At 37.5% G+C, this 12,080-nt stretch overlaps 2 protein-coding genes across 3 annotated transcripts in view; one reads left to right on the top strand and one right to left on the bottom strand.

The window, feature by feature from the left end:
* Positions 1 to 12,080, bottom strand: part of LOC145684629 (uncharacterized) — a 252,013-nt gene that overhangs the window by 118,354 nt on the left and 121,579 nt on the right. Inside the window, exon 1 of one of the 2 annotated variants that reach the window (XM_081757019.1) lies at positions 5,691 to 5,919. The exons of the other annotated variant lie outside the window; for it this stretch is intronic. Within the exon in view, the coding sequence (XP_081613145.1) occupies positions 5,691 to 5,765 (75 nt within the window). The 5' untranslated portion in view covers positions 5,766 to 5,919. Of the gene's footprint in view, positions 1 to 5,690; positions 5,920 to 12,080 lie in introns of those variants that run through there. 2 annotated transcript variants of the gene reach the window in all.
* LOC145684543 (glutamate receptor U1-like) overlaps positions 6,748 to 12,080 on the top strand; it is a 39,476-nt gene continuing 34,143 nt past the window's right edge. Inside the window, exon 1 of the mRNA XM_081756938.1 lies at positions 6,748 to 6,907. Coding sequence (XP_081613064.1) covers positions 6,748 to 6,907 — 160 coding nt within the window. The remainder of the gene's footprint in view (positions 6,908 to 12,080) is intronic.

Here is a 12,080-nt window from a genome sequence, read left to right as displayed (position 1 = left end):
CATTTTCTGTTCCAGCAGGGTATAAGCTCCATTTTGTGACCCCGTGGCAGAGCCGTAGCTAGACGGGGGCCAGCGGGGCGCTTGCCCCGGGCGCTGATAGCAAGGGGGCGCCGAACGAGCAAGAAGAAAGGAAAAGTGTTGAAAATGAATAAACGACGCGGCGCCCCGTAAAAGTTCTGGCGCCCTATTAAATCGATATTGTCGGTTAGCAAAGAAATGGATTTGTTAAAAATTTTCTTGCTCGCTCCGCTCGCAACTCAAACGTTTCAATAACAGTCACAAGTTTTTTACTTATTATAGAAAGTTATTATATATAATTTATTAATAACGATGTGCCGAGTAATGTCTTATAGATTACGCAGGAGCATTTTCAAAGTCAAACGGTCAAATTCTGAACTCTGTTTTATGGTGATGAATTTGCTTAGTTAATTACGCCTTTCTACCCAATCGGGTTAATCACGATGGTGAGAATGAAGGTATGAAAAGTAGAGTAAAGACAACATGCAAGCTGCTGTTTGCACAGGAATATTAAAAGTGAAAGTAAACAAGAATAATAAAATTTTCGAACTTGAAGAAGTTGTAAAATAGGGGCTTAAGAGGTCAGAACTTACCTAACTATTTTGTCTTTTCCAAAGACTGATCACTACCAATGATTTTTAAAAATTCAATTGACATACGAACTGCTTCCAATTTGAATGTTTTATTAGAATCATTTCTCCATAAATATTTTTTCTGCATATGTATCTAGTTGTGATATTTTTACCTATCTACATACATACAAAACATACACACATTATATATCCGAACGTATTCCGTTACATTTCACAAAAATATTTTTTACCGTAAAAGATTAAATTAAAATACTATTCAAATAGAGAATAAAAATACGAAAGTTTATAATTATTACTGGAAATCAATGATGTCACCCATTTTGAACATTTTAAAAGAACATAGTTTCTAATGTATTGAAATTTCATTACTTATGGCTAGTTTGAAACGTTGTAAATAGTTGTAAAGAGCCTGGAGAAAATTCAATTAAAATCCTCCTACAATTCTGAAGCCGAGTTAGACATGGAGTTAGCGAATGCAGATGGTGGCGTTGGAAAAGTCCGGGTCTCATGAGCACAGTGCTGATATCAGAAACCGGGCCTCAGCCATGAGGCTCCAGAAAAATGGAGTCCCAAAGTTTTGGGCACGGGTTCTTTTTATACGCCTATTAAACATGGATTTGTACGTGGGTGGTGAAGTTGGAAAGGTTCGGGTCGTCTGAGCATAGTGGTAATGTCAGAAATTGTCTCAAAGGACCAAAAATGATGTCCCGAAATTTTGAGCTCGGCTTCATTCTATTTTTCTTTTAAGCATAGAGTTATTGGACACAGATTGTGGGTTGGAAAGCTCCGGGACCAATGAGGTCCCAAAAATTTTGGGTTCGGGTCCCGTTTATTTGCCAACTTAACATGGTGTTGTACTAGGGTGTTGGCGTTTGAAAGGTCGGGGTCGATTAATGAAAGTGGTAATGTCAGAAATTGGGCCCTGGTCTCGAAGCCCCAGAAATAAGGTTCCGAAATGTTGGGCTCTAGTCCACTCTATTTCTCGTTTAAGCATGGAGTTGTTGCATGCAGATGGTGACGTTGGAAAGATCCGGTTTCACTCAGCAGAGTGGTGGTCAGGAACCGAGCCTCCACCATGAGGCCCCAGAAATGGGGTCCCGATGTTTTGGGCATGAGCCCTTTCTATACGCCTATTAAACATGAATTGTTATACGAGGGTGATGGCGTTAGAAAGGTTCAGGTCGTCTGTCAGAGGTAATGTCAGAAATCGGGACCTGGATTCAAGGTCCCGGAAATGAGGTCCCGAAATATTGCTTTCGGGTCTCTTACATTCGGCTATTAAACAATGTGTGTTTGGACGCAGGTGATGGCGTTGGAAAGGTTTTGGTCCCTTGAGCAGTGCGGTGATGTCAGAAATCAGGTTCGGGTCCCGAAGTTTGGGTTGTGTTGTAAACCTTTGCAATGGCTCAATCTCAATACTTGATCGCGAGAGATAAAACCATCAATTCATCTATTAATATGGTTTTATCTTGTACAATCAGGTATTGAGATCAAATTAGACAAAAGGTTTACGACACAAATAAAAAAAAAAATGGGAGCCCAGAACCAATTCTCATCAACATTGTGTTCAAGGGACAAAGACTTCCAACGCCACCACTTTCATCCTACAACTCCATGTTTAATAGGCAAATAAAATGAACCCGAGCCAAAGACTTCGGGACCCCATTTCTGAGCCTTCAGTGCCCAATCCCCGGTTTCTGACATCACCGCAGTGCTCAGAAGACCCAGATCTTTCCTACTTTAGCATTCTCGTCCAACAACTCCACTTAAGGCAAATAGAATTGACCCGAATCCAAAATTTCGAAATCTCACTTCTGAAGCTTTGAGACCAGGGCCCGATTTCTGATGTTACACTGTACTCAGAAGTCTAGGACCTTTCCAATGCCACACCCGTGTCCAACAACTCTATGTTTAAATGAGGAATAGAAGGGACCTGGGCTCAAAACTTCTAGATCCCATTTCTGAGGCTTCGAGGCCAGGGTCTGATTTCTGAGGTTACACTGTACTGACCTTTCCAACGCCATCGCCCGCGTCCAAGAACTCCATGTTTAATAGTCGAATAGAAGAAACTCGAGCCCAAAACCTGGCCATTTCTGGGGCCTCCGGGCCTGGGCTCGATTTCTGACATTACTGCTATGCTCAGGGAAACCGGATATTTCCAACGCCACCACCCGCGTCCACCAACTAAATGTCTAACTCGGTTTCCCTGGCGTAGGAGAATTGGCTCCATGCTCTTACCATAACTATTCTGCAAATGGATTTGTATACAACCAAAAGTAGTTTTGTCAAGTTAAACAGAAAGTACAAAATAAGCATCTTGAAAGCAGCTCTTATTTCTAAAAGGTTACATAATGATCGCTTTTGGCTGTTGCAATGGTTTGTCCAAGGAGATTGATAAAAATTTAGCATAACAACAAAAGATGCTTCTCTTGAGAGCAAGTAACAACTTCTAATCCCAATGCATTGTAAGTGGACTACCAGATGGAAAAGACGAACAAATTTTAGTAGTGATTTCCTTGCGGTTCTTTCTGCGCAAATTTTCCCTCTTCTAATAGATTCCTTAACTCAGATTTCTCGTGAGCTGTGACCCAAAGCTCCCGCTGCAGCAGCTAGAACACGAGTGGCATTTCTGTTGCTGGTTTTTGCACTATCCAGTGCTGAAAACAGCTCTGGAGTAATGATTGGCTGGTCGACATAACTTTGGCTTTTTTTTTTTTTTTGTTACGGACAGCCTTCGGGATACAGGATCCGTTTCGTACGCAATTTCCGTCGATTCTCTCCAAAATTTATTACTACAAAATAATCTTATCTAAGAGATAGCGTCCATCAGCGAGTTCTCCTTGGAAAGAACAGAAATATAGCGACCGGGAACTTAATAGAATTACTTCCACAAAGTGTATTCATGATTTCTAAAGAGTATTTCACATTGTATCTGGTTTTCAAATGTCAAATAATTGTAATAGGTGCTAGATTTGAGAAGAAAATGTCAGGTAAAATGAGAAAGTCAAATGATATCCCAAGCGCCCAATGTAATATACTCGTCACGCACACTATATGTGAGACCTCTAAACATATCATCCCCAAACTTTAAAATACGTTGTGCATACATCCGCAGGTCATATACTAAAAGTGTGAAAACTGTTTCTCAAAGAGAAAGAGTTGGGCTCTTCCCGGTTAAGACACGCTGAGTTTCGCATGTAATGCTTAAGTAACGTAAACGTAGCTATAAGTTTGAGCGCATTGAGCGACCTTTAAATATTAAAATACTTACATGAAATTTTGCACGCATTCTTAAGTAACCAAAAGGAATAAATTTGGGGGATGAGAATCTGTTAAAAATAAATTTTGAAATTTTCCCATATAACTGGTTGCCACCCTTATATATATTTCTCAATAGACATAATGCCTCTTACATAAATTTGATATTTTAAACGATCCCGATTATATTTAGGGATGCGCACGAGACGAGTCGAGACAAGATTTTCCTGACAAAATTCGAGTCGAGACACGGCTCTTCCAATAGAGAAATAGAGTCGAGACATCATTTTTACAGCACATTTTCGAGACGAGACAGCTACAAATCTTGTCTCGTGCGCATCCCTAATTATATTTAAAAAATGGCAAAATTTGATATATTGCTAAAAATGGTATTTGTTGGAAATTTTGAAAACAATTTTTGATTTACTTTGCTTCTATGATATTACAACAATATTTTTAGTAGATAGTTTCAACAAGTTCTCGGAATTACTTAATTTTAAACAGTGTTGCAAACGTACTATATTTATCATATCTCCAAAACGGTTTGATATATCAAGTTATAAATAGCATTATGATCTTTACATGTATTGAAAGTCTTCTATGGAATTGGATGAGGTACTTATTTCTGCAGTTTTTCGAAATAAAGGCTTCTGAAAAAAAGTAAAATTTTCAGTCACTTGTATCGTTGTCCCTATTCATTCGAAATCCGTCATTATATGATCATAGTATTAGAAATTGAGTACGTGAGATGTAAATTGTCCCGTCCGTCTAACTTACGTTGTTACTGCTGTCGAGACCATTAAAATTTGAGTATTTGTGATAACGTGGCATTCTTAGTTTGCAACACTGAACAATAAACCTGATATTGTAAACTTTTGTTTATCATGTAGATTTGAAGTACGCAACAAACTGACAAAATGCTATTTGAAAATAATATAACTTCATGTTTGGTTGGCAATACTGTTAACGTGGTTGTATTACATACTATGTAAAAAAAAAATCGCCCTGTCAATATTTGCATGGTACAAAATTTGGGTTAAGTTCCAAAGTTGGGCGTCCGTTTCGAGCAAAATTTTTAAAATTTACAGGAAAGATATGGATAATTTGATCGTTTGTGTGCTTGATAATATATAAGGGTCTCGAAAAATCTGTTTATTTGTTATATATAAGCGGTTATAAGCAAAGGACTATATGGCGAGAGGAGGGAACTACTTGGCGCAAGGTAACCGAACAGTTGCATTGTGGGAAAATAACGAGCATTTATGTTATCAACATGGCGAATGTACAAGGGCAATGAACTAAGAGTTTTAACATTACGTTGCAATACGTTGATAACGAGCAAAATCTTTTAAAAGTTTGTGAAGAGCACGGATTAATGAACCTAATAACAAATTGCAGGAAATGTGGAAAGGAGATAACAGCGAAAAAACGTGGCGAAAGCGGACGCCCAACTTCGGAATAAATGCCCAAAATTTCAGCATTGTTTGTTTATTATTTTAAAAATTATATGGCGTATCAAAATATATGGTCCACCCTGTATAAACTTTTCTAAGAAAATAAGGGTAAACTTACAATACATGCTCCAACTATGCATCTATAAGTATTAAAGCTTTAAAAGGATATAGTAGAGTAGAGTTGTGTAGAGTAGAGTAGCGTGGGGATAGAATCGGTTATCTTAGGATTAGGGAGTTTGGACTCATTTCTTTAAAATTAATCGAGTATAATTTTTCATGTCTGCTTAAGGATACCAACTGGAGCGTGCATTGTATAGTTCACCCAAAATAAAAACTCGTAACAAACGAAGACAAATGTATAACTTACCAAAATACGAATCAATACAAGGTGTACCGTGATACACACAAGTGGAACAAACGAAAAGTAGGTTTGAAAATCCATGTTTTTGCCCTTTGTCCTAAATAGAGATACCAGCTCTTGCAATAAACTTGAAATTAATTATTGCAATTACAAAGGAAGAAGATATAAACAAAAACCATAGAGCTTACATAGATAAAGTTAAAAAGTATGAAAAACAAAATAATGTGAAAGATTATTGATATTTTTCTATCTTCTTCTTTTTTTTTAATTTTTGTACCACATTTATTATAGTATTACTCCTCTGAGCAACTTAATTATTAAATTTTATATTTGCATTTCTGACTTCCTGTAAAGTACGGATTAACTCAGAAAATAAAATGTAAGATGTCAATGTGAGGTGATTTTTAAAATTTCTTCAAAACCTTTTAAATATATGGATATGCATATATATAAAAAAGAGAGGGGAGGCCAAAATTTTCCTTTAAAAAACTCAAATTCAATGGTCACTTTACAATTGTTACATAAGAAGAATACATGACTTGGGTGAACAGTGAGAATATTTTCGTGCTTGAAATAAAAATCATCTTTATATTCTTAGGCTAGATCCAGATTAGAGTTAAAATTTCAAGAAGTTTATGAACATGTTGATCTACATTGTGAGCTCATTGCCAACCTTAGAGGTAATGCGTAGAGGATTCATTTCGTTTGGTCCATTCATTATTTATTTTTTTCTTTCCGTTGATTCTAAGGTTAAATATTGGACGGTGTTATGCATCAATTGACCAAGCACCATTTTTTCGATTTTTGAGATTTCAACATCAGTGTGTAGGAGCCAATGTAAATAATGTAAAAAAAAAATGTTTGAAATCCAACTATTTGCTTAAACGCTCAGGAAAAGCTATTAGACCAAGCGCCAAGAACTAGATTGTAATAGTAACATGTTTGTGTTTCATTCAATATTACAGAATCATGTTTTGGCGCTTCGTCAATTGATGCATAACACTGTGTGCATAGAAACCCCCTACTGTGATTAGATGCTCAAACTTTGGACCCAGAGCCCGAAATGTTTTATAAACACGACCTAGCCAGTTCACATTCTCGATCGATCGGATGCAGGGACACATTCCTCTGCATCACGCTTCCTGAGAATGCGGATAACAGAAGATCAGTTGAAAGTGACAGTGATGACGCCGAAGATTTAGTAGATGATGCCAAGGAAGAAAGTAGAGCTGTACTTCATTCCATGGAGATTGATTAGTACAAAGTATTTTATTAGATATGTTCTTATTGTATATTTTAATTAAAAATTTTGTTAACATCGCTTCCGATTCATACTTCCGCTTCATAATATATATATCTCGTTACCTTATTTTTTTCTAAATATTCCTTTTATCGGTACAGAAATGATGATTTGAACTTAGCACCAAGGGTAGATTCATGTGCCTCCTTTCCTCCATCAATATAATTTAATTGCAAAAAAACATTGGTTAAACATACCATAGATGTAGTGTGTCAGTGGATCATGAGTCAAATGAATCAAGATTTGTGAGTGAGTCAACATAACGTGACCCACTCTGACCCACCGACACACTATGACAACTTACCCACTCTGCTCAGTGCATTATAGACAGTAACTTCTGAACATTGGTGAACTTGTCTTCAAGACATTCATCTTTCTTCCTTTCTCATTTGTTTCTACTTACTTACCTAAGGTGAGTATATCTAAGTGAGGAAGAAAACTTCAGGCACTTTCGCATATTGATATTTGTAATCGTAATAATAGCAATAGAATTTACTACTTGGCTTTCGAGTTACATCGAATTTTATAGATTTTTTCCCTATACTTGACCTACTTTACCTTGATTTGAAACTCAAATTTCAAACTATTTTCCTCTTAAAGGTATCTGTCATTCAACAATAAAATAATTATATATGTTAATTAAATTGAAATTCATAGTAAGTGGCCCATAACAAAGACGTTACCATTTTATATCGTAAAGGTCAGATCCACTAATATTGTAACAGATCGTTGCTTGAATGATTGACCGTAGAAATTCAAACTCCGATTAGTGATAATTTCACAGCTTTGTTTTATTACAAGTGTAAACTCTTTATTCAATTAAGAGGAGAACGTGGATCATGGGTCAGAGTTGATGACAATGGATTTTGGTGGATCTTCCTGGGTCATGGGGGGTGGTCGACCAGAATATGTCATGGTAGATCAGAGTGAGTCACTGGGCCATGGGTCAAGTTTTCATTGACCCACGCCATCTCTGAAACTTACGTATGTCAGTAGGTATTTATATATGTTAAATATAAATATGTTAAACATAATTATATATCACTTAATATTTATTTTATCATATGAACCTAGTTTTCTAAAAAAATATTTTGCTATGTATCCAGTTTTTCAATGTTAATACATAAGAGGCGTTTTCTTTGCAGGTGTGTGTGTTGTTCTTTACTAATTGTTGCAACGAAAAACTCTCATGGATTGCTCAATCTGAGGGTATTTGTATCACCATGACTACTACAACTCAGCAATACTTTATTATTTCAACATTGTTAATTGTTTTCAATCAGTCGACGAAAGCGGATCACCATGCTACTAATTATGAGCAACGCACAACTATTTTACTTAATATGATGGATGATCTGAAAATTAAACACATTACGTTATTGTGTCCGGGCGAAAACTTTACAAGTAAGCATAGAAACAAAATCCACACTAATTTATTTCTAACTATATGAAATAAATAAATTTGTTAAACTTTCATAAAATCAGTGCAATAATTTGAAGTATATGCAAGTATAGAACGCATAACCATATAACACTGGTTCTCAAATTTTCATTTTTTTAATATTTTTTACAGAAACGAAAGTAACCGAATGTGACGGTTAAAATTGTCTCCTAGCTCACGGTTACAAGTAAATAAGGTGTTTATGTTTCACAGTCACACTTATGGTATATTATAAGAGCTACATGCAAAGGCATTGTGACAACGGTTCCTCTGCGACAAGGGAGTGAGGTGGACGCTTCCCGTACAATTTGGCAACACTGCTTTACACCATGACTCATGCGTGCACCATCCAGTCACGTGAGCATTGTCGAATGTAAAAACCAGATGTGATTTTAACTGTCGTTGGTTACGGCCGCAAGGTATAACATCGTTGGCTTCCCGCGACATCTGGTGGTGATTGGGTACCCTCTTACCACACCCCCAGTGACGAGCAGGTCCGAGCGCGGGAACCCAACGACGTTATACCTTCTGGACTATAGTTCACTTATTACTGGAATGAGTGTCATGGCGATTGGTTGTGAATGTATGTGAAGTGTTGAAATTGAAGAATTGTGTTATTGTCTGCGTGTAAGCTTTAAAAAAAACGCACCTGCTGTAACAAACCCAGTAACTTTTGTTACATTTGTGCAGATGCTATTTGTGGCTCTAGAAGGCAACCATTGACTAAAGCAGTAGAACAAGGATAAGCCTTGTATTTCAAATGTGGAGTTGGAGACCAAGAGAAATCGTGGGTTCTTCACGTGTGTTGCCCCGCAATCGTGTTCGTCTACATTGAATGCTTGGATGCATGGTAAAACTGCCTCTATAAAGTTTGGCGTGTCTGCTATTTGACAAGAACTCACAAAACATCCATCGGATTGCTACTTTTGTATGGTGTCTTTCTTGAGGAAAGCAGTCAATACCAAGACGAAGAGGAATATTCAATACCCTGACCCCTGTGGCTCATGGCGAAGGATTGCCATTTCCTGTTCCCCCACATGTCCCACCATCAAGCAGTGATAGTGATGATGCTGAACCGACACATACAGCCAAAAACGTGTAATCATCCACCAGTGAAACTGACTTTACAGTTACACCAACATCGTCATCTAGAGAACCACACAAAATCACACAGTGTAAACTCAGTGATCTGATTAGGAATTTAGATCTTCAAAAGCGTAAAGCCGAACTTTTAGCCTCACGACTGCAGCAGTGGAATCTCCTCGCTGACACAGTACATCTGTCTGTGCTTCAGGGGCGTCATAAAAAACTTGAGGATCATTTCAGTACTGAGGGCGACATTATTCTGCAGTGACATTAACGGTTTGTTGGAAGACCTGAACATTACATACAAACCGGACGAGTGGCGACTTTTTATAAGTGGCTCAAAAACAAGCCTAAAGGCAATATTTTTACACAATAATAATGAACGGCCATTCATCCCTATCGCATATGCTGCCTTAGCGAAAGAAAGTTATACCATGTTGAAATTCGTTCTAAACTTTGTTATTTACAATAAGCATGAATGGCCGGTATGTGGAGATTTCAAATTCCTTGCTATGCTTTTTGATTTGCAAGGGAGCTATACTAAGTATTGCTGCTATCTGTGAGAGTTTACCATGGTTCAGAGAAACTGAACACACATAAGTTAAGAATCTGGAGCTCAGAAAAATCCTATTTGAGGAAGCAACTTCGCAGAAATACAGAAGTTGTGTATTCCTAAGGTGAGTTGTGGGGCGGGATCATGTGTAATCGAATCATAGGTTCATTATTCTACGACTCCGGTCACCTCGTTGACCAGATACCACTTCCCTGCACTTTCTTCTATGGGACTATGTTAAAGATATCTTGTGTTGAACGAAGATACGCTACATTAATGGTCTGAAGCAATAAATGATTTTGCCGTTGCCACTACAACCTTGATGGCGCTATGCTAAAGACAACATTGCAAGAAATTAAACAATGTCTTGATAGAAGTGTACCAAATAAAGTAAATAAAAGTTCAATGTCCACTCTCTTCGTTTTGTAGAAAAAAGTCCTCACTGACTGAATGATTGATCAACGTTCAGCCCAAACCGCTTAAGCTATAAAGTTAAAATTTGAACAGTGCATGGGATTTGTGATTTAAATTCCACTAAGGAAGGATTTTTGGACATTCGAAGGGCAAGGAAGGAAAGAGGGTTGGCCATTATTATCTTAAAATGTCCAAATGTGAGAATATTTGAAGGTTTGAGACATGAAATTTGATAGTTAGACTTTTCATTTAAAATAATTAAAGATGTCTCAACGCTTTGATTCCAGTTTATAGCGATAGAGTCACACGGTTCAATTGCAATAGCTGGAGGAACTAATACATCACTTAAGCTTCATCATTACTTTTCGAGGTAGCACATCGGTTAGTCGCACCATGCTTAAGAAATATTGTACGAGGAGAAGTCAAAAAGTAAAGGGACTTGAGAAGAGGTACACGTATTCTAATTATAGAAAACTGAAACATACATTATTTTTCTACATAATCTCCCTGTACTTCAACGCACTTGCCCAAGGTTTCATTAGTTTTTTGATTGTAGGGGAAAAAAATGTTTTTCGATTGTATCTGTAACCAATTTTGCACCACACTAATGACTAGCTGATGGTTAACATTTAAATTATTTAATTTCTGGTGATGATTTCGTCCACCGTGATTCTTTTGCTTTCCATCACCATACCCACAACGACTTTCAAATTTGTCCTCCGTTGTTGACGTCGATGACCTGTCCGATCTTTCCTCGTCACATAAAAAAATTCTTCCTTGTTTCAAACGCTCTATCCATTCGTAGATCTTGCTTCGCGATAAACAGCTGTCACCGTACTGCATTTGCATTCGAAGAATAATTTCCGCAGGTTTAACACTAGGGATGGTACCGAGACCGAGACGGACTTTTATATACCGAGACGAGACCGAGACCGAGACGGACTTTTACATACCGAGACGAGACCGAGACAGACCTCTATAAATCGAGACGAGACCGAGACGAGACCACGGTCAGTCTCGAAAGTCTCGGTCTCGTCTCGAATATTGATAGTTATTTTGCCTTTACTCAAAATTTGTTTCGTTGCTGTATGAGATAATATGGGAACGGTTGACTGATGAATCTGTTCAGTGGCGTATTTTGGGGGTAGGTATCGGGCTCAAGCCCCTCCCGAAATAAATTTGTAATCATTTTTTCGCATTGCACGTACAACACAAATGTTTGTTACCCGTTCCTCAAGCCTCTACTGAAACAAAATCCACTGCTGTTGTATATAATCTTCTCTCTCTCTCTCTCTCTCTCTCTCTCTCTCTATCTATCTATCTATCTATATATATATATATATATATATATATAGTGGCCCATTTTAGTATTTCCACGGAAATATCTCGAAAACGGTTGAACATAAATGAACTGAACACAAACTAAAATAAGAAATACCATGGGGCAATCGAATGGCGATGTCATGGTGCCCCCAGGGCCGCTCTTCAAGAGCCCGAGGCCCAACTTTAAAATCTTAAATTGAAACATGGGCCGAGGGACACCTCGTTCGATAGGGCTTTAAAAACTAAAAAGCGATGTGGTAAAAGATTTTTCATATCGGT

The sequence above is a fragment of the Thermobia domestica genome, chromosome 5, assembly GCF_964235325.1.
Source record: "Thermobia domestica chromosome 5, izTheDome1.hap1.1, whole genome shotgun sequence".
NCBI classification, from domain to species: Eukaryota; Metazoa; Arthropoda; class Insecta; order Zygentoma; family Lepismatidae; genus Thermobia; species Thermobia domestica.
Note: the sequence above shows the minus strand (reverse complement) of the source record. Positions and strands in the feature narration are given on the sequence as shown.